Here is a 21,742-nt window from a genome sequence, read left to right as displayed (position 1 = left end):
ATTCTTTTTTTCTCCTTTCTTTTTTATAATTTGATATTTACAATGAAAAATATTTGAATTTTAAATGTTTTTATTAGAAAACACTTATAAGAATTACCAATTAATCTGCATGACTCTTGCCAATGCTGGCTGCCTGGTTCAAAAAATTTCCCAAAAAAAAAAAAAAATGTAAGCTTCTAACGAGCTCCAAAAAAAAAACCTGATTATAATACACCTTCTTGAATCTTGATCTTCCATGTCGGGTCGGGTAAAAACCGAACCACATAACAAAAATGAAAATACCGAAAATACCAAAAATATCCATCATTTATGAGCTTTCTTTCTCAGAAATCTCAGCCAAAACCCTCCCTTGCAAAGAGAAGAAAGAGCAAACACTCAAGTCTCAAATCATACAAAAAGGTTAGTTCCCTTCTCACATTTCATTTGATTCTCTTCAAATTTTCATTCATTTTCTCGGCAACCAAACAGATTCGACAGTCTTCAAAAAAAAACCCACAAGATTTGGTTTTGAAAATAATGTAAAAGAAGATTTATACCAAGTAAAATAATAATGAAAACCATTTTTTTTAAAAATTAGGTTCATCTATAAGCTTGTTTTGGTATGAAGTATAAAGCACTTAGATTCCTCAGTTTTGGGACTTTTCAACAACAACCCAAAAAAAAAAAAAATGCTTTTATTTTTGAATGTTAAGTCACAGGGGCGGCCCTAGACATTTTGGGGCCTAAGGCGAGAACTAAAAATGTATGTGTATGTGTATGTGTGTTTATATATGTGTATGTATATGAGTGTGTATGTGTATATGTATGTTTATGTGTGTGTATGTGTATATTTATGTTTATGTTCATTTATATTTATGTATGTGTGTATGTTTATGTATGTGTATGTGTATGAGTGTGTATGTGTATGTGTATGTGTATGTTTATGTATGTTTATGTGTGTTTATGTTTATGTTCATTTATGTTTATGCATGTTTATGTATATGTGTATGTTTATGTATGTTTATATTTATAAACATAAATATAAACATAAACACACATATAGATAAACATACATAAACACAAATACAAACAAACATACACAAAAACAAAACAAACATAAACACACATACACATAAACACGCATATACAAATATAAACAAAAAAAAACAAACATAAACACACATATACATAAACACACACCCGTAAACATAAACATACATAGACATAAACACACATACAGATTGAGAAAAATTAAACCCTCATATAGACTGGAAAAAATTGCAAACTAACACCAATCCTCAAACAATTTCGTTAGTTACTTTAGTGTGCTAAATCGAACCTTTATGTGTGTTTATGTTTATATTTAAGTTTATGTGTGTATATGTTTACGTTTATGTGAGTTTATATGTGTTTATGTGTATGTGTGTTTATATTTATGTATGTGTATATTTATGTTTATATGTATGTATGTTTATGTGTATTTGTATGTGTATGTTTATATACATGTGTGTATGTGTGCTTATGTATGTGTATGTGTATGTGTGCTTATGTATGTGTATGTGTATGTGTTTATGCGTGCTTATATTTATGTATGTTTATGTGTATGTGTATATGTTTATGCGTGCTTATGTATGTGTATGTGTATGTATATGTGTATTTGTATGTATAGGCCTCTTTGTTTTTTTCAGATTCAGGTGCAATACCCTAATGCAATTGTAATTAATGGCTGAGATTAAAAGTTGAAAAAATAACTTTTAATCTCAACCATTAAATAAAATATATTAAAGGAGAGTTAAAAGGTATAAAAAAAAAAAAAAAAAAAAAAAAAATGTAAAAAATGTAAAAAAAATACCTACGACAGTGCACCTGATCTCAATCCGTCTTTCTTCTCTCACCATTTTTCTTTTCTTCTTTTTTACGTGGTGCTTTGTTATTTTTCGCTTTATTTCTCTTTATTCGTCGCCTAGGCTGACAGGAAAGGAGCGAGCGAAAGCCACGTCAAGAAAGGAAATTGAAGATTGTGCTGCCGAGCCAAACACTATGAAAATCTCTTTCTCTCAACTCAGACGATCCTCTTAGGTGAAATTGTGGCTCACGAGGTTTCACCGGATTATGGTGTGTGATTTTTGGTTATTTATTTATTTATTTGAGGTTATGAAGCAAATAGTTTTTTATATTTTGCTTACCCTTTCTATTTTCTGAAAACACTTTTCTAGGAAATACTATTTTTTTTGCTTTGCTTTCAGTCTATCATTCTTGCTTGTGGTATGTGTTTGATTAATTTGGATATAAAATTAGTTCAACAAGATGATTCTTCTTCTAAAATATAATAACAAAACCAGTATATGTTTTTTTAACGGTGGGTTCACTTTCAGTATTTTCATTTTGTGATTTTGGTTGTTTTGTGGGTTTTGTGTTTTGATTTCGGTGGGTGTGATTTGATTTGTGATTTGGTGGGTTTCTGGGTTTTTGTTGCAATTTGATTTTGGCTGGGTTTTGGCCGTGGTGATGGTCGTGATTTTATTTTGGCTGAGTTTCGGCAGTGGTGCGTGGTTAGAGGTGATGAGCTTGAAAAGCTCCGGCCATGGAGGTTTAGAAGGAGAGCTTGGTGGTCAGCCATGGAGCACGGTGTGACGTGGGTTGAGGCAGAGAGAGGATGAGAGGGAAACAAGGGCGGCCCTAGACATTTTAGGGCCTAAGGCGAGAACTAAAAATTGGGCCTTTTTTATACTTATTTATTAATTAAATTAATGTTTATTTAATATTTTTATATTATATTTTTCATCATTATTTTCATTTTCTTCTAAATTATTTTGGTGAATTTCTTGATCATTTGTGATATTTTCATCTAAACTTTATGTTATATTTTGTTTATTACTAATAACAAATTTATCCATTAATCATTTTTGAGACTCAATTAAATTTTTTTTTTTCTTTTTTTAAGTTTTTCATATCCAGATGCATATTTTCTAGTATACATTTCTAATCAAAAAATATATTTATAAAGACTAAAATAAAAAATAACTTTCAAGTGTAGAGCAAATGAGAAATAGAACCTAATTTATATAAAAAGAATTGTTGTAGTTTCACTGAAAAATAACAAGTTTTTAGCAATCTCAACCTGCATAAATTAAAAAAAAAAAAAATTAAGCACAAGCATAACAAAAATTTAAGCACAGTCATAACACTGACACAAGACTTATTAATAAGACCCACCCACCAAAAAAAAAAAAATGCAGGCTTTTGAAAAAAAAAAAGAAAAAACTTGAAGGCCCAAACTTAACGCCCAGTCCATGGAGGGTCCAGGCAGCCAGGGAGGGCCCAAATAAACAAAGTTATCTTAAGTTCTTAACAAATAAAATGGCCCAAATATTTATAATTTTATACCTGATTCCTGAACCTCAGAACCTGATACAATGAGGTGAGCAGTTGAGACTTGAGAGAGGCGGAGAGCAGAGAATCAGAGAGAGGCTGAGATGAGAACAGACTGAACAGTGGAGAGTGGAGACTAGAGAGAGGCGGAGAGCAGAGACTAGAGAGAAAGGTAAAATTTTTAGGGTTTTGAGTGGATTTATTTGTGATTGTTGTTGTTGTTGTATTGGTTTTGAAGTGAGATGGCTTTGAGAGGTGTATGGCAACTTCAAAAGCTGGTTGTGAGCTATTCTGATTGGGGAGGAAGCAGTAGGGGCATCAGGTATGCTTTATATATATATATATACACGCATGTATTAAATTGGGTGTTTGACAGTTTTAGCTTAGAACTTTCTCCTAGAAACAAAAAAGTGATTTGAGTGAAGAAATTTTCTTGGTTGATCTGAATTTTAGATTTTTTTTTTTTCTTAGAAAGAAAATAAATTTTTGGTACATTTTGTGTGCTAAGGTTATGTTCTTTATTGCATTAACTTTAATGACACTAATTACTTATCAAAAATGATTTCACCTTGATGGTAGTGATGTGTACCCTTAGGACATAATTATGCCAGACACTGTAGAACTACTGTGTCTTTAGTGGGGAAAACGCGATAATTATTTTATGATGTGCTTACTGTCAGTCTGTTTAATTTATGCAAAGGATAGTGATCTAAGGTGGTTTTACAATTTGGCAAAGGGAATTGCCCTAGACTTTGTGACTCCGGGCCTTTCTGTATATTTTATAGCAGGTTAAATTTGCATTTCTCAGGGTACTGGATTGAGTATTATGTGTTCTAGCAGATTAAATTTGCATTTTTCAGGGTACTGGACTGAGTGTTATCTGAGTTTTATCTTTTATCTAGAGTCATGAGGGCTTCAGAGCTGTTAACTTTCTCGTGATAATTTTTAGGTAGAATATGAAGTTGCTTTAGTTTCTCATATGGTATTTCCATGGAGTTTTAAAGTTGAGAGTACCAAAAAGAAGAAAAGGTGAGTGATACCTATCAAAGAACATTAAAGGTGAGTGAAGAAAGATACTTATTTATCCCATGTAACTTTGTTATAATGGGACCATAATGAAGTTATCTTGCAATTGCAAATGGATGGGATAGCAAATAATTTATGTGTTTTGAGGCTTTCTTTTGATTTTCTGGAAGTTATTAGCAGTATTTGGTATTCTGGGGGTAAATTCATTCGCTAGTTCTTCCAAATCACCCCTGGGTGCTTTTTTCAAAGTTGCTTTATAGTTTTTTATTGGTAAGTTTATACATGCACCGAATGGGTCTTGAACCTACACTCTCACCCTCAACTTAGCACTTATTAAGGGGAGGAGGTGCTAGCGGAGCTCATTAGCAAAATTGCATTATGGTTTTGTGATCAAGATATTGATAAATTGCCAGTGGCATAATGGAGGCAATACTTATTTACCCAATTAACAAATCCCAGCCATTTTCCTTGCTTCCATTACACTTTACTTTTTAGTGATATGGTGGCAAGAAATCACGTACTGTGAAATAGAAAGAATCTAGCTTGGGTTTGGTGTCAAAAATAGTGTTGATAATGTATATTTCTTTTTTCTTTTTTCTTTTTTTTGGTTTGTTTTAGGTGGCTGGTTTGGTTATGCAAGTTTTGTAAACTATTGATGGAAGCACAAATTTCCGTGTTGTATATTTCCTTTCTATTCTGCGTTCTTTCTAGTAGGATTATTTATATTTGCTGACTGCTTTTTTGGTCAATGCGCTACAAGCACCGCAGAGAATAATAGTAATATCTAGGATCTGAGATGAATAATTGGTTAAGATCTCTGAAGATAATCATAAAACTGGACATCCAGCAGGGTTCATATTGTGAAAAGAAACTGGATGCTAAACATGGGCCATGGCTTTTTTTACTTGTTTTGGCATTTTACTTTCTACAATTTCTTTTTAATTGTTTCATATATATTATCTAGCTGACATGCTTGAGTAGATGTAGGTTTTAAACTCCCCCTCCCCCTCCCCCCCCCCCCCCCCCCCCCCCCCCCGCGGAATACACCCTTAAATAAATAAATAAAATTAAAAAAAAAAAAAAAAAAAAAAAAAAAAAAAAAAAAAAAACCTTCAGTGGGGTTCCCCTTCCTCTTTACAGGGGCATCAATCTTCTGTGCATAATATATTTGGCCAAACTTCTCAAAACCTGTGTTCTTCCATAAAGTATTAAAAATCTAGTGTTTTCCTTCATTTGCTTATTTAATGATTAATAAGTAAGCAATCAATATGGCAGGGCATTTATGGAGTCGCATCTGCCAGCATTTAAAGAGAAAAATCCTCAGTTAGAGGTTGCTACTGAACTCATTCGTGGTCAGCATCCACATTTGAAAGCCTTTTACCGTAAGACTCTCACTCTCTCTCTCTCTCTCTCTCTCTCTCTCTCTCTCTCTCATGCATGTGAAGTGTAGTTAAGGATTTCTTTTGCCAAATGCACAGGGAACAAAAATGAATGGGTGGTATGTGTGAAGAATATGGATCCAGAAGAGGTTCTTCTACATGCAACTAGGCTAAGGAATGCATTGGGAAGAAAGGTTGTGAAACTGAGGACAAGACATGTTACCAAACATCCTAGCGTTCAGGGTACATGGACAACGGATGTGAAATTTTGAGGCACAAGATACAGCTCCATATGAGTAGCTTCCTTTGGTGTGTTCTAATAGTTCTTTTTAGCCATGATTACAGGTCTAGTGGAACCATTACTTAGAGGAGCTTGAGGATTGTAATCAGTTGTGCAATCTGGCTAATGCTTTATGTACTGCAGTATGATTCTAAGGGGATATTCATATTTCCCACATTTTGGAATTTTTATTGCATTTACCCCACTTTTGTTCTAATTGTAATAATGACAGGCATTTGGGTATTCACGTTCCTCCTAATCCTCTGTACTTTGTCACAATTGTGGGATTAATCTGAGAAAGCAATGGTTTTTGTTTCCTATTAATAGGTCAACCTTGAACTCAAGCTCATGTGTCTACTCCCAGCCAATGTTAGCACTGTTGAGTGGACTTCTAGGCCCCTATATATAGCCATGCAAGCTTGGCTGGTTTCCCCAGCTGGGTTGCATGTGTTTGCCCTAAATCCAAATGAGGTTAATGTCTGAAAGAGGAAAAATAGATATATCATTTGACCAAGTGTGTTTGGGGCAAAAGGGAATTTGAGAGTACTGTCCAATTTTACTACTTTCCCTTGACTGAATGGGATCAAGTATCGATAAGTTGAAGGATACAATTTTTTGTCACAATAGTTGATATGGCTTATTGTAATTGTTTTATAATAAAAATGATATTAATGATAGATCTTAGTAAAGTGGTGCTCCTATCAAATCAGACTATGTCAACAGTTATGAAAAATGTTTGTAACCTGTATTACTCATCAGTTAACAGAGAAATGCATCTAATCTGCCCTTCTCCAAGTTGTTATAGGGGTTCAGGTGTTCCAGGGCACAGTAGCCAATCTCCAAGTATAAGGTGGGAATTTTTTGAAATCTTAATATATTTTTGCTTCTCTCCACTTGGAAATTAATCAATTATATAAATTTATAACGTAGGAAAGACAGGAAAAATCGTAGTAAAATAATTGAAGTTGCTCTCCTTGCGAAGTCATCTCAGTGGTTTTTTTTTTTTTTTTTTTTTCTCAGTTTGAGCTGAAACCCTACTATATCATTTTAGTAACCACAAGCAGTCATTAAAATTTAAGTTCAATAATAATTAGCAAAAGCAGTCATTAAAATTTTAAGAGATCTAGGATTACAACTTTTATGCCACAACTCTGATATAACTATGAGTGATTGTTTATCACTTTTACATGAATCCTTTACTTTTTCTCTATCGCTCATAATTACTCATATCAAAGTATTGGCACAAGTTGTTCACAAATTTTCTCAAATTCAAAATTCAATGGAAACAACCATCTTCTTTGTAGGCTAACAAAATACATTTTATTACAAAAAATGTCGGCAACCTTGAAAATGAACAAACCAAGAACCACGACAAGATACAAAAGAAGCAAATTTCATCTATAACCCATTTTTTTTGCCTTGAAGCCAACAATTACTAAACAACTAATCGCAGACTTACGAATATATAATTATTTTGAGATATGATAGAATATATATTATATTCTCTAAATTATATTGTAGATAATTTTTTCTCTCTAAAAAGTAAGAGTTTCTAAAAGTAATTTATATCTCTCTATTCTTACAAATATATAATTTTATCATTATAGTGTTTTCAATTGATATTATTCTTTTTTTAATGGTCCATATTCTTCTAACTATTGTTATTATGCATTATATTTTCATTATTTCTTTTGGTAAAATTAAATTTGTAAGTTTCAAAATTATTATTTAAATTTCTCATTCTCTTAAGGAGATTATCATAATAATCAAAAGTTATCATATAATTACAATTGATAGTACTCTTAACCCAAACTTGCCTTTTCCAATTCTTAAGTAAGTTCGCTGAAATGGAACGAAGTTGACCAAATGGACTGAATGGATCAATTGGACCAATGTGGACGTATTAGACCAAATGGAAACTAGACTGAAGTGGAATGAAATGGACTAAATAGACCAAAGTGGACTGAATTCTCAACCGTAATTATTAAACATAACTCAAAATATTAATAATAATTATAATAATAAAGTGATGTAAAACCATAATCTATAATAAATGATGTATTCCGATGTGAAGGAAGTGGTTTGTTGTTGAAGTAACATCAATCAAATTTGTTATAACATTAATATTTTTAACTAAATTATTATGTATGTGTTTGTGATTCTATTTCTATGTGCTTGTTGAAGGTTTTATTCAAGTTGAAGTCGGTACCATGTAGGGAAAGTTGGTACACCACAAAAAGTATAGGGAAAATCACTTGCATGAAATATTTAAAAAAAGAAAAGAAAAAAAAAAAAACATTTGTTAAGGGTTTTATTATCTCTATCTCTTAAAGTTTATGAAAATGACATATGGTTCTCTAAGTAGGAGCAGAACCAAACCTTTCAACCAAACCTTGAATACTATATTAGCATACAGATATAAATATAGTGTTGAAATAAGAAAAAAAAAAAATTCAGGTGAGTATAAACTAAAAATAAATAAATGGGGTCTCCACCTAAGATGTTTGTATTACATGTATTTTCTATTACAAGTTACACTTAGGTTCAAGAATGTGTAAAATCATGGTGGTGAAAAGTGATGGTCATATCATGATTGATAAGTTAAAATTAGTTTTGAAAATGGGTGAAGGCATAATGCATTATTACATACATTAATATTTATATAAATTTTTTTTAGAGTAGTTCTACATGTACTACAAATATTATTACATTGATCTTACAAATTGATGTATCATCAATTAGAAAGAGACAATTCAAAATTCAATTATGAGGTGGTTGAAAACCCACCAATCGCATTCATTGTCACATCAATTTGTAAGTTTCATGTAATAAACTTATTGTATCTTTAACATTTTCCATTGTTATAAGAAATGATAGAAAAAAAATAATGACATAATCATTGATGTAGCTCAACAGAAACTTATCAATAATAAATGTTACGTTTTAACTTTTAGACATTACATAGATATAAATAAATTCAAAGGAAAACCTATCAGAACTGTGCTTGGTCACAATGGTGCAGCTCCTTTGGACAATAGCTTGTGTAATGGAAGGAAGAATTGGTCGTCGTGATGGCTATGCAACAATCAGTGCCGATGGTTACAATTTGACTCTTTCAAGTGAGAGACAAGCTCTATCACTTCAATCTTTTGTTGTTAATCTCCCTAAAACGACATGACTAAACAGCAACTGTGCATGATTTTGTGTGCATTAACGTGTAACAGAAGGCCACTACAGGGCATTGTTTCAATTCCTAGGCCCTAACCTTCCTTAGGGAAGGAACCAGCTCGCCTTTCATTCTATCCAATACTTAAAAGACAATAAGAAGCAAGACAACCACAGACATAAGTAATTTATAACAGGAACCAGATGATGACAAGTTGGTCGTCGTGATGGCTATGCAACAATCAGTGCCGATAGTTAAAATTTGACTCTTTCGAGTGAGAGACAAGCTCTATCACTTCAATCTTTTGTTGTTAATCTCTCTAAAAGACATGACTAAATAGCAACTGTGCATGATTTTGTGTGCACTAACGTGTAACAGAAGGCCACTACAGGGCATTGTTTCAATTCCTAGGCCCTAACCTTCCTTAGGGAAGGAACCAGCTCGCCTTTCATTCTATCCAATACTTAAAAGACAACAAGAAGCAAGACAACCACAGACATAACTACATAAGTAATTTATAACAGGAACCAGATGATGACAAATGACAACACAATCTTAACTGGAAAACCATCATTTATCAATGCAGCTCTAATATGAAATCATTAAATACCGCCAAAAACTTTATAGCTCAACAGGTTAACACCTTCCAGTATTTCTGTAAAGTTATGATTTCTAACTATGTTGTGTTGGCTTTAATTTCGTGCTAAATTTGATTGTAATTTCTTCAATTATTTTTCCCTTTATGTATGTGGGTTTTTAATTGTAAGGAATGAGTGTGAGAAATTGTGGAGACCCAAGTTTCAAATGATGAACAAGTGGATTTTGCAAGTGTTTCGTGAGAAGCTTACCTACAAAAAGAGCCATGTGTAGAGCACATGATTGGAAGATGAAGAGTCGTGCCAGGCTATACGATTTCGCAAATGTCTCGCGGGTAAGGCCAACCCATGAAAGACTCGCGAAACACTCTATATGGCAAAAAGTTATGTTTTGCTTTGCCATGTCTTTACCCATACTATATATATCCTCATTACCCACAAATTGTAAAATGTGTCTTTCAGAGAAAAAACCCTAGAAAATACATTTGAGAGTTAAAAATTGTTATACCCACAATCATTTACACATTTCCTTGTGATTTTCCTCAACTCCTACTTCTCCATCTCTATATCCTTGAGAGGTTGCTATCTCAAGCACTTACCACACCTATTCTGAGTGTAAAGTAAGATTTTGGTAATGTTGGGAAGCATTGGAATGAGCCATTCATTGACGGATGTAATCAGGTTGAATTACGGGATCTAGAAAGTCAAAAAAGACAAGACTCCGAGAAGTTAGTTGGTAACAAGAGCTTGGAGGGCTCAAGTACATGAGGTAGACTACGCTTGGAGGGTCTTTTGTTATACGTGTACTCCAACTTTATTATCTAGTGAATCAATTTTGACTTGGAGGGTCGCGGAGAGGTTTTTTACCGAATTCTTCGGTTTCTTCTTCGATAACACGTCTCGGTATTATTTTGTATTTGCATATCTTTTCTCTACTCTTAAACTTTCCTTTTATTGTTGATAATGGATGAATATGACTTAGGATAGTAATAACAGTTATTTGCACTTATTTACTCTTGTTCCACATGTACTATAAGTTAGAGTAAAAGCTGTCTAGCTGTAATTTTAATTTGGAGGTCTAAACAAACTCTTGTGTTTTTTGCACAAATCCGAGCTTTCAATTTCCAAATGAGACATTAAGAGCCCGTTTGGTATGTATGTTTAAATAACAGTTTTTAGTTTTTTTGGAAATACGTGTAGATGAAAAAATATGTGAAAATCTATGTAATATAATTTAAAAACTGAATACATGTGTTTAAACAAGTCTACCAAACCCTAAAGCATTCAAATTTCCCCTTCCCCCAATTATTAAATTATCAAAAAAAAAAAAAAAAAAAAACATTAAATATCGACTTTGCTATTACCAAAAGAACTACATCCATTATCTATGGTCTAATGTTCCACATCTTCCAAAACGGGGGCACTCCCTTGTCCCCCCACCCCCCTTTCCCTTTTATCATCCTATTTCCAATTAAAACTTACAAAGCATGATAGTAGCATCATAAACAAAGTTACACTCTTAATGTTAAAATACTTTGACCGCCTCAAAATTGTTTGGGAAAATGCAAGCAAAAATCTCGCACAAGAACCAGTATACGCTTAGACCTGTTCAAGGATCAACTGCAGGGAGATTCACACAGGAGCCTCAAAGTCCATGTTCAGGTGCATCAATCGTATATAATGGATTCAGGAGCCATTTAACAACACTCCCGCATTCAATCATGAACCCCCAGCATCCTCAGTAGCCTTTTTCTCCTTTTGTTTCTCCCTTTTTTTCTTGTTTCGCAGTGCATTCTTGCTCATTGCTCTAAATTAATCAACGAATAAGCATTTTGATGACCGAATCAGTTTTATAAAATCCAAACCATGAACATAAAGAACAAACAAACAGATAAGTAGGGTACTTACTCTTTAGGAGCCTCTCCAAACAGCTGCATACAAAATACTTAAAATCATCAGAACCACATAAAACAATTAACATAATCCAACTGAAATTCAGTGTAAGCAATTAAAGCTTGTTTTAATTTTTACCCTTTTGTTATTTACCAAAGAAACATGTATTAATTTCATTAAATACAAAATCAAAAAATCTCCAATATTATAAACAAGAAAGTAGAACAATTTTTATCAAATCTGATACCAAATGCAGGGAAGAATTTGGTCCAAGCAAGAATGCCAAATGCAACTATATGAAGAGCCTGACCCTTGATGTCAGGAAACAAAACAATTAATGATTGAGAAACAAGACATGGATCATGTATACCTCTGCCTGAATGGCAGCAGAATTCTTAGCATGTGGTGGCCGATATGCAGCAGGCTTCTGTGCAGGAGGGTTAGTGGAGGTGGTTTTTGTGGAAGCCTGGGAAGATTTTGACCCTTGTCCTGAAAATAGTTGACTCTTCAATTAAAAAGAGAAAAAAATATACAAGTAAAAATCCAGAAAAAAATAGATATTCAAAGCACTAAGCACGAGACAGAACCTTGTGATTTTTTTTCTTCAACCTTTAGAGAGTCAATAGACTTGATGAGATCAACAATTTCAGCAAACCTTTCAGGTGACTCTGGTTTCCAATCAACCTGTACAGACAGTTCCCTTGAAAAATCAATTGAGTATAGCTAATTGATATAAGAACATCTAAAGGGTCGCAATCAACACTGACCTGATACAACTTGTCAAACATCTTCTTGAAGTATAGAGATCCATTGTGGTGGAAAATTTTAATCCTTCAATAAGAACAAGAAAATCAGAAAATGATTCAATTGTAATAAGTGTCTGAGGACCAGATCATCATACTGAATCCCATCCACCTAGAGGATCGCATGTACATAAAAAACCCAGAATGGAAAATATATATATATATATATATATATATGCTAAGACATCCTTATGATGCTTTAAAAGTAGAAATAATACAAGGTTTCCTTTCAAATAACAAAAGGACTACTTTCTACAGGCCATCACAAGGCTTAGAACAAATGCCTGAGTGCAAACCTTGTAGTTTAAGCATCATAAATTTCTGGAAATACAACCCCCCCCCCCCTCCCCCAAAAAAAAAAATATATATATATATATATATAAATAAATTGAAACTGTAACCAATCAGCAAGGGTATTTCAATAATTCCATTCGTGTGTCATTAATTTATGACCAACCAAAAATACAACCAAATAGAACAATCAAATCAAAATAAGGCCAGTTTCTCCACACACACACAAAAAAAAAAATCAATATAAGGCCAGCCATCTGAATGGTCTTTACAATCAAGAACAGAATTTTATGCCCATGCATGGACAAATGTTCTTTCACAATGATAATCGGGAGAATCTAGAAAAGTTACTCTCAAATAACTAAAATACAAGCTACATCTTCACTAAATTTACAGATTTTTAGTACACCAAAAATTTGTGACATGTACCTACTACCCAATAACCCCCCTCTTTCCAATCAACAAAATGCCAAAATATAACAAAGGTTAACATACCCATTGTCAACTTGTAGTCTTGGAGCTGTAGTTGCAGTCATGAAATAGCGTCCATCTGGGGACCATTCACTTGTCACAGACCATTCAGCCTTAGTTGTTCCAAGCTGCTTTTTCTCTTTATAGTCCCAAAATGCCTAGAGGGTAAACAAATACATAAATGAACTCCAGATCTGAGAACCATTATCTGATTATCCTCTCTCTCAGCCAAAAGAAAAAAGAAAAATAACCTTTTGACATTATGGGTGCCTATGTATGGCGTTTTTGTAGAAACAACATTCTAGTTTTCAACCTTTCTTTTGCTTTTAACTTATTGATGAGGAAAAACACAATTCGAAGAGGGGGACGGGGGGAGGGGAAAATCTGGAAAAGCACCAAAAGAGGGAAACAAGCAAGAGAGACAACAGGAGAATAATTGGCTTCCCAAAGTCACAGTCCCAGGATGAAGAACCTCCGAGATATCACTAGAAGTAGAATCCTGAGTCTCGGAAACCAGAAAACATAATATTCTTTCACCTCAACTCTGATATCTTCATTGAAGACTTGTAAAAAGATCTAGCCATCCTTTCACCACAAAGGCTCCCAAAAAATAAACAAATAAATGTAACAGTTATTGACCAATCACATTTCCTGACAATATAACTGATTACATTGGTCAATATTAAGAATTCTATTTTAGAATCTTTTTTAAGCCCAGGGAAGATAGTGAAAATTGTTTGAAAAATAAAAAAGTACAAAGAAGAAGATATCATGGAACATTAGGTTATTTTGGAAGAAAAAGTGTCCCAAGTCGTGGGAAAGACAAAATCAAACTAATTTTTATCACACCCGACAAAAGAGCAAGAAAAGAAAGCAAAAGCATCTAAGATTACATACCATGTCACCAGGTAAGTTACCAAAACCTGCCAAACATAGAACTGCAAACCAGAGAGTTAAGGCCACTAATGTAAAAAGTATTTTTCAATTTTTGACAAATACATATATTAAAAGGAGGAACAAGCTTTTCTGAAATCTGAAAAAATATATAAATTTGATATTCTGAAGAAGTATATGAGATCTTTCTTTTCACTGGAGGATACATTTCCCTTTTGGGTTCCACCGGATAGTATTGTAAGGTCCTGTTCCGAGCTCAAGTAGAGGATTACACTTCTTGTCAAACACAGTTGCCTTAGCAGGCATAACTATAATAAGTTAAGGGGTACAATAATCATGCCAGCAATTGCAAAAGAAGATCATAAACAGCTGAAAACAGAACATAAGGATCCAAACATATGCACAACATCCAAAATAAAGAAAAGGAAATCCTTCCAGAGAGTTCATAACCTTGGTCCATTGCATCGCCTACAAATATTTATTAGCAGATGCAATGATGCATGGCATGTAACATGAGGATCCACTAGTGGAGGCACCTCACCCCAGATATCATCTTTGCCGCACAAGAATTTAAATGAAAAAAAAAAAATCATAATACAATACAATTAAAAAATAAAAATCCTGAATTTTCTCAATCCAGAGATTTATGAATTTAGTGCCACCAGGCCTAAGAAATTTTTTAGAAAATCTCAAACAAAAACCCCAAACAAGATCATAAATTAATCAAAAGCTAGACCATTGAAAGGCAGTGAAAATCTACTAATCATCAGCATGCCAGACATTGTGTTAATAAAAATATATAACAGAAACTCAAAGATATGGTTCCTAGGTTCAACAAATCTGCTTATTGGACAGTTGTCTCTCTAAAATATGTAATCTTACAGAGAAAAAGGATACATCCATAAACAACAGCAAATTCTGAACCAGAATAAGACCACTGAACATCATGAACAGGCCCCTCTTTACCTGCCAGTTTATTCAACAATCAGTTGCTTGCACTCACTTAGAACCAAAATTTGATTTACAATTAAATTTAGAACATACGAAGAGATACAACTCCTTCATAGGTGCCGTCTGTTGTCAAGTAGTTTAGCTTTGATTCTCCATAGTAACTTTGGTTGGTTTTATCAACATCAGATTGCACAACAGCAAGAAGCCCAGTCGAGCCACGGTTCCAATTCAATTGAACAGTTGAACATCGAAAAAAACTCCGACGAGCAATAGGTTGACTCTCTGAATCTTTTCCGCAAGAAAATATCTGGATACTACCCGGAACCCCCTATATGGGTAGAAAATATAACTTCAGAATGAAATAATAATAAAAGAAAACCTTGAATATGAATGCTAAATATCAGTAGTATTTCTAGATGCCAAATGAATGTGACAAAGAAATCAAATTTCTACTGGGAATAAATGTCACAAAGGAATCAATATTTTCAATAGTGACATAGCTATGATCCAATGAAGTGAATAAATTCAGAAACCACATTCAGCAATAAAATTTCCTGGAACATGATATGTTTGGGTTTTAGCACAGGTATGCTCAGATACCCAATACATGGTACATTGGGCCAGGAGCACCAGCTATGGAGGCTTGAAATGTGAAACTACCACAAATTAGGACACATGATCCAGTTTGCAGTTTGTATGGTGGGAAGGGGGATCCGGTAAGGCAGTAACTCTAGTCTGCAACCATCTATGGGAAGGTAAGTAAAATACGCGTATAAGTGTACTGTGTCAAACATTCTTGTATGATTCCAAATTATCCCTTTAGAAAAGATACCCTAAATCAGCGTGCACTTGTGGAGCACACACCTTAGATTCTGGAACAAATGCTGCCACATGGGACCCAGGTGTCTTAGAAAGCTCAATTGCAGCCAGACCAGGAACTCTTATCCGATGGACAACTCCCTTGGAGAAATCATGAGCATCAAAGAATTGGATCTCATTAGTTGCCAACCGACAAGCAACAACTTCATCAGAGCTAAATCGAATTGAGGGCCTGAAAGACAGAACAATTAACTATTGAAAATACTAAAAGTAAAACAAACCTGAATTTAAAACATACATGAACTCCATTTTGCTAGAAAGTTGAGCTTAAATGTCCTATTGGTAACAATAGTAAAATCGTATTGTATACCATGACTTGTGCACAAGAAAAGAGTCGGAACTGAGCAAAACGTTTTGAATTTACGAAAATGTTAGGCCTTGAAAATTACTAGATGTACCATGTGGCTTTTGTCATGTTCTTTTGAAATTGATGATAAACAGGATCCCCAGTCTCCGTATTCCATAAGATCACATTTTTTTCCTGTGGTGTTGAGGCCTTCTGAAAGGTCTGAAGAAAGGTCCCACATGGAGACAAGGTGGCTGCAGATAAATTGGGGATTTGAAAAGATCTGATTTCTTTGTAGCTGCTGCAATCATTTATGCTAATCACAGAGTCAGGCTTCAACACCATGAGTTTGGATCCATCTTCACTGAAATTCACGTTCGAGCAAGGAACCTTTTCAATCTTGATACCAGGTTCACCATTGCTGAATGGGGGCCCGTTCCAGAGCGAGAACCCTTCTGGTCCCCGAACTGGGAGAAGAGGAAAAAAGAGTAAGAGAGAGAAATAATATACAGCTAATAATTTGGGAAAATATAACTAGTTACCTAAAATCTCCAAAGACGGTGAACGGTCAATGGCTGCCATAGCAAGCTGACAGAGGTATATGTGAAGGAGAGGCTACCTTGTTGATAAAATGACTGCAAAAGACAGAGTTAGGCACAGATGTTTCAAAAAAAATTTTGCTTCAGCAAGATAATATTAAAAAGCTTTCCACTGAATCAGTTTGAGCCCACAGACAATATTCCCGTCAAGTGAGTATTTGTTACTTCAACTGCTATCCTAGGGCTAAAATATCCCATTAAGTGAGTATTTGTTACTTCAACTGTTATCCTAGGGCTAAAATATCCCATTACTTTCTGTGGAATTTAGCACAGAACCAAACAACTGTCTCCTGACCTCGAAGACACATGATGTAACTTCTTTTAAATAAAACTATCCCATCTCGAACAACATAAGCATCTCATTTCCAATCCAATTTGGTATTCAGGCATGTTTCTTTTATCATTTCTCTCATCCTGTTCTTGGTTTACCACCACTAACATTAGCATTCCTTCTCAGTTATTTGAAGTGCATAATTACACATGAAACCTACCAAACCCCCCCACCCCCCCCCCCCCTCCCACAAAACATGCACAAAAAGGCAGGGAATTCAGCTTAAGACAGGTCAATGACCCTGAACCTAGCGGTACTTCTCTTCCTTCTAAAGTGAGGTATATATTCAAGTGCACAAGAATTATTGGGTCAGAGGTTATCATACCATTTCAGAAAGGGCTCAAAAGACAAGCCAGTGAGCACTAACTCAAATGCCACTTCCTCCTCCCATAAGAACGGGTGGAGGGTAGGTCCGTCCTAAGTTCAAAACCCAATGGGTGCACCTTTAACTTACCAATCAAAAAGAAAGGCCTCAAAAGACAAATAAAAAACTAAACTAAATTTATACCTCATCCATAGAACTGAAACCAGCCCACAATGAAAAACATATCATAAAAAATAACTCAAATTCGGCATAAAAACAGTCCTTTTATAAACAAACAATGAGGAACGAAAACACACTTGTATAAATTTTATCTTTCTTTCTATTACTTCTAAAATCACAAATGCCACTTCCTCCTCCCATAAGAACGGGTGGAGGGTAGGTCCATCCTAAGTTCAAAACCCAATGGGTATTTGTTTAACTTACCAATCAAAAAGAAAGGCCTCAAAAGACAAATAACCAACTAAACTAAATGTATAACTCATCCATAGAACTAAAAACAGACCACAATGAAAAAACATAGCACCAAAAAATAACCCACATTCGGCATCAAAAACAACCCTTTTATAATGAAAAAAACAAGTAACCAAATACACACTCGTTTAAATTCTCTATTTCTTTCTATTACTTCTAAAATCACAAATGCCACTTCCTCCTCCCATAAGAACAGATGTAGGGTCGGTCCATCCTAGGTTCAAAACCCACCGGGTGCACATTTAACTTACCAATAATTTTTTTTTTAAAAAAGGCCTCAAAAGATAAACAACCAACTAAACTAAATTTATAACTCATCCATAGAACTAAAACTAGACCACAATGAAAAACAAAACATCAAAAAATAACTCACATTCGGCGTCAAAATCAGTCCTTTTATAACAAACAAAAAGTAACCAATACAAAACTCGTTCAAATTCTATCTTTCTTTCTATTACTTCTAAAGCCACAAAGAGAACACAAGGTTTTCTTCAAATCTATATTACCTATTAAACATATTTCCCTGCCACTGCAATCTTAACGGGTTTATTTCAAGCATTCACTCTCAAATTAAGCATGAATTTCATAGCTTAAAAATTCTACAATTCCCATAAATAAATTATATTATCTTAAGTAGCTAAGCCAGAAAATCGAAACAGACTCGTTTTGTGCGCTTCTGAATCCTCAAATACTACAAACTGAAGTAATATAATATTCAAAAGATTTTCACTTTCTTTTCTTTTCCTACGTTTTCTCAGTAACCAAACGGGGCTTAATCATTGAAGTTAAACATCGAGGGTTTAAGAAGAGAGAGGAGTACCAGGATCGGAGGATGGAGCCGGAGAGAGTGATGCCGGCGTCGAAGCTCCGGCGGAAAATCAACGGGAATTGAAGAGGCACTAAACGACGTCGGACAGTGAGATCTTCTGTGCGCGCGGTGCGCTTTTATCCATAAATAGCCCTATAACTTCTTTTTTTTTTCTTTTTTTTTGATAGGATAGCCCTATAACTTTTTAATTGGTGACAAAATAAATTATGTACTTTGTTTCTTTATTTTATAATTTGATAGTAATATTTTCTCCAAAAAATATATAATAATAATAATAATAATAATTTGATAAATATAACTGAGATTCAAGAGAGTGTGGTGTGTTGAATGAAAAAAAAAAAAAAAAAAAGTGTGGCTTCGATAAAAAAATTTTTCTAGAAAAAGACTTATTTGGATTTTCATTTTTGGCCCAAAGCATAGATTTTGTTAAGTGGATAGGACCACTTGCAAAACATAAAGATCCACGAAGGAAATCACATATTAGCCACTTTTACGCAAATGAAATCTTGTTTGCTCTACTCTATGCTTACTAAAGTCGCAAATGAACTCCTAGAAAACAAAATTTTAAATCACAAATGAATTCATATTTTGCCCAAAAAAAAAACATGTAGTTTCATTTATTTACTTATAACGAAGAATGAAGTTGCTCACTTTAGCAACTTTCTCAAGGATGTGTTTGTTTGGAGGTGAAATAAGGTAAATGGAAAACTTTGGAGAGAAAATTGGAAGAAAAATTTTTTTAAAGTGTGTTTGGTTGGATGTGGATGAAGGAAAATAAATAGTGGGTTTAGATGTTTTCTCTCTGGTCCCACCAAAAAGTTCTCCTCAAAATGGAGAGAAAGCTAAAGGGAGAAATTGGGCATCACTTTTGAACGAAAATGCCCACATGTAGTTGCACATGAGCTTTGTCCACGTTGCTCTTCTTCACTTTTTTTTTTCTTTTTTCTTTTGATTTACTAGGCATGCTTCGTTCAGTGCTCATATTCTTTTTTTCTTTTGCTTTCTTTTGGGTTTTTTTGTTTTTGTTTTTATTTTATTTTTTGGTTAGATGTGATTTTTATTTCTGGACATGATTTTTTTTTTAATAAATTTGGGTGATTGACTTTTTTTTATCACTTTTTTGGTTTTAACTGGGCATCATTTTTTTAGCAAGGGTATATGCGTAAATTTATACAAACTAACTTTTTCCATCCCTCCACTTTTCTACTTCCAACCAAACAAAAATGAGAGAAATTAAAATTTTTTCTATCCTCCCACTTTTCCACCCCTACAACCAAACAAGTCATTTCATAAGTTCAGTCAATTAGATTTAGTTAACGTATTTCCTCAATTGTGACTAAATCAACTCCTTTCTTTACCTTTTTTTGAGAATGAGCTCCTTTCTTTACCTAAGTTAAAACAAATTTGAAATTTAACTCTCATTTCACAACATATCAGTCGATAGCTTCGACCTTTATTCAAAATCAAACCTTCAAGACGTCCTTGGCCTACTATAAAACCTCTTCATCAAGTCCTGTATTGTCAACTCATTATCAATCTTAAATAACTCTTCACTCTTCTCTATATAAAAATATAATAAATAAAAATAAAACTCTTCATTGAAATAAAACTTCATTTAGGATACACAATTATTTGCAACATTGTGCCCTTCTTACCCTTACATGTATTTGTCCCATTTATTTAGTTTCAATTAGTTGAATTGATAAAATCTTTTATCATTGAATAAGGAACCTAAATTCAAATCTCATTTACATAAAAAGAAACTGATTAATGCCTTTTCCCTATAGTAAGAGCAAATTATGAAACAAGTATCATAGGTTTCAAATTTTGTTGTATCCATTAAAAAACCAAAAACAAAAAGTCTTATAAAGCAACATAGTTTGACATGAGATGTTAAGTTCAGATTATCATTGTGTTCTTGACGACATCTATATGGAATCTTGTAGCTCAACTGGCCTTTTTCTTTGTGATTTTAACGAATACATCTATGTGGAATGTAATGTTGTGGAAATAAATTGCAAGTAAAGGGAACTCACTTGTAATTCTCTAATCTTCAAGGTTCAATTGCATTGTGTTGATGGACATCATTGTAATTGCAGAATCTCAAATATTTTTTTATATTATTAAGAAAACTAATGAATAAAATTGGAAAGAGTTTCCAGGTATTTGATTTATCCTACGGGTGAATGTTGAGATCCTTAAGGATTCCACATCCAATCTTTTTCTAAGGTTTTGCTAAGGTCTTATAAATTAGAAAAATCACATCACTGTTTGGCCATCAGAATAATTGGATGGTATTGCAATAGTCTGCAAAACCCTAAAAGTACAAGAGGGAAAAAGGTGAATACCTTGAAAGTCAACAAACTTGGGTTGCTAATAAGTTCCTATCCTATTCTTCTCAAAATCCATGATTATGTGGTGTAATGATTCTTGAATCAAACAAAAACAAGTAAGCTTATTGAATTCGACTGAGGAACAGTATAACAGTTAGTTTGACTATTGTAGTGAAAGATCGAGTGAGATCTCTTGTTGAGTTTGTCTTATTCAAGTTAAATTAATGCAAGTGTTCATTCATTTGAGTATAAATTTCCTTTAGCTGTTACTTTATCGAATTATTGTGTAAAAGTTCTCTTAATTGAGGCAATATCAAACTTGTTGGGTTCAATGGGCCTTTCCCTTCACTAGTGCATGGGCTTACATGTGTCAACTTCGCATGTCTGTTATCCTCCATGGGAATCTTGCTTCTCATTGTTTGTCTAGCACCATTGGCAATAGTCTTTTTTGTTAGGCCTTTTCCAAGATTCTTGCTCCATTTGTGAAAAGGTTTCAAGTACACACACCCTATTCTAGCTCCAATTGCGAAAGGAACCTCGATAACCTTATCATTTCTACCTCACACCACCATAAGCTCTAATATCATT

General features: G+C 33.8%; 2 protein-coding genes across 2 annotated transcripts; one reads left to right on the top strand and one right to left on the bottom strand.

Moving 5' to 3' along the window:
- Positions 1-3,353: 3,353 nt before the first annotated feature.
- LOC126702443 (54S ribosomal protein L51, mitochondrial) lies at positions 3,354-6,380 on the top strand. The gene is made up of 4 exons (XM_050401145.1): positions 3,354-3,523; positions 3,590-3,673; positions 5,653-5,759; positions 5,856-6,380. The coding sequence occupies exons 2-4, from the start codon at positions 3,594-3,596 to the stop codon at positions 6,026-6,028; spliced, it is 360 nt and encodes a 119-aa protein (XP_050257102.1). The 5' UTR covers positions 3,354-3,523; positions 3,590-3,593; the 3' UTR covers positions 6,029-6,380.
- A 4,750-nt stretch (positions 6,381-11,130) lies between these two features.
- On the bottom strand, positions 11,131-18,980 carry LOC126701425 (uncharacterized). Its single transcript, XM_050399514.1, has 14 exons — positions 18,813-18,980; positions 16,809-16,901; positions 16,379-16,733; positions 15,966-16,152; positions 15,195-15,429; positions 15,048-15,116; positions 14,357-14,458; positions 14,154-14,194; positions 13,281-13,414; positions 12,459-12,522; positions 12,279-12,375; positions 12,062-12,180; positions 11,707-11,729; positions 11,131-11,605 (listed from the first exon to the last, which is right to left on the bottom strand). The coding sequence occupies exons 2-14, from the start codon at positions 16,846-16,848 to the stop codon at positions 11,518-11,520; spliced, it is 1,554 nt and encodes a 517-aa protein (XP_050255471.1). The 5' UTR covers positions 16,849-16,901; positions 18,813-18,980; the 3' UTR covers positions 11,131-11,517.
- Between the last annotated feature and the right edge of the window lie 2,762 nt (positions 18,981-21,742).

The sequence above is a fragment of the Quercus robur genome, chromosome 10 (assembly GCF_932294415.1).
Source record: "Quercus robur chromosome 10, dhQueRobu3.1, whole genome shotgun sequence".
NCBI classification, from domain to species: Eukaryota; Viridiplantae; Streptophyta; class Magnoliopsida; order Fagales; family Fagaceae; genus Quercus; species Quercus robur.
Note: the sequence above shows the minus strand (reverse complement) of the source record. Positions and strands in the feature narration are given on the sequence as shown.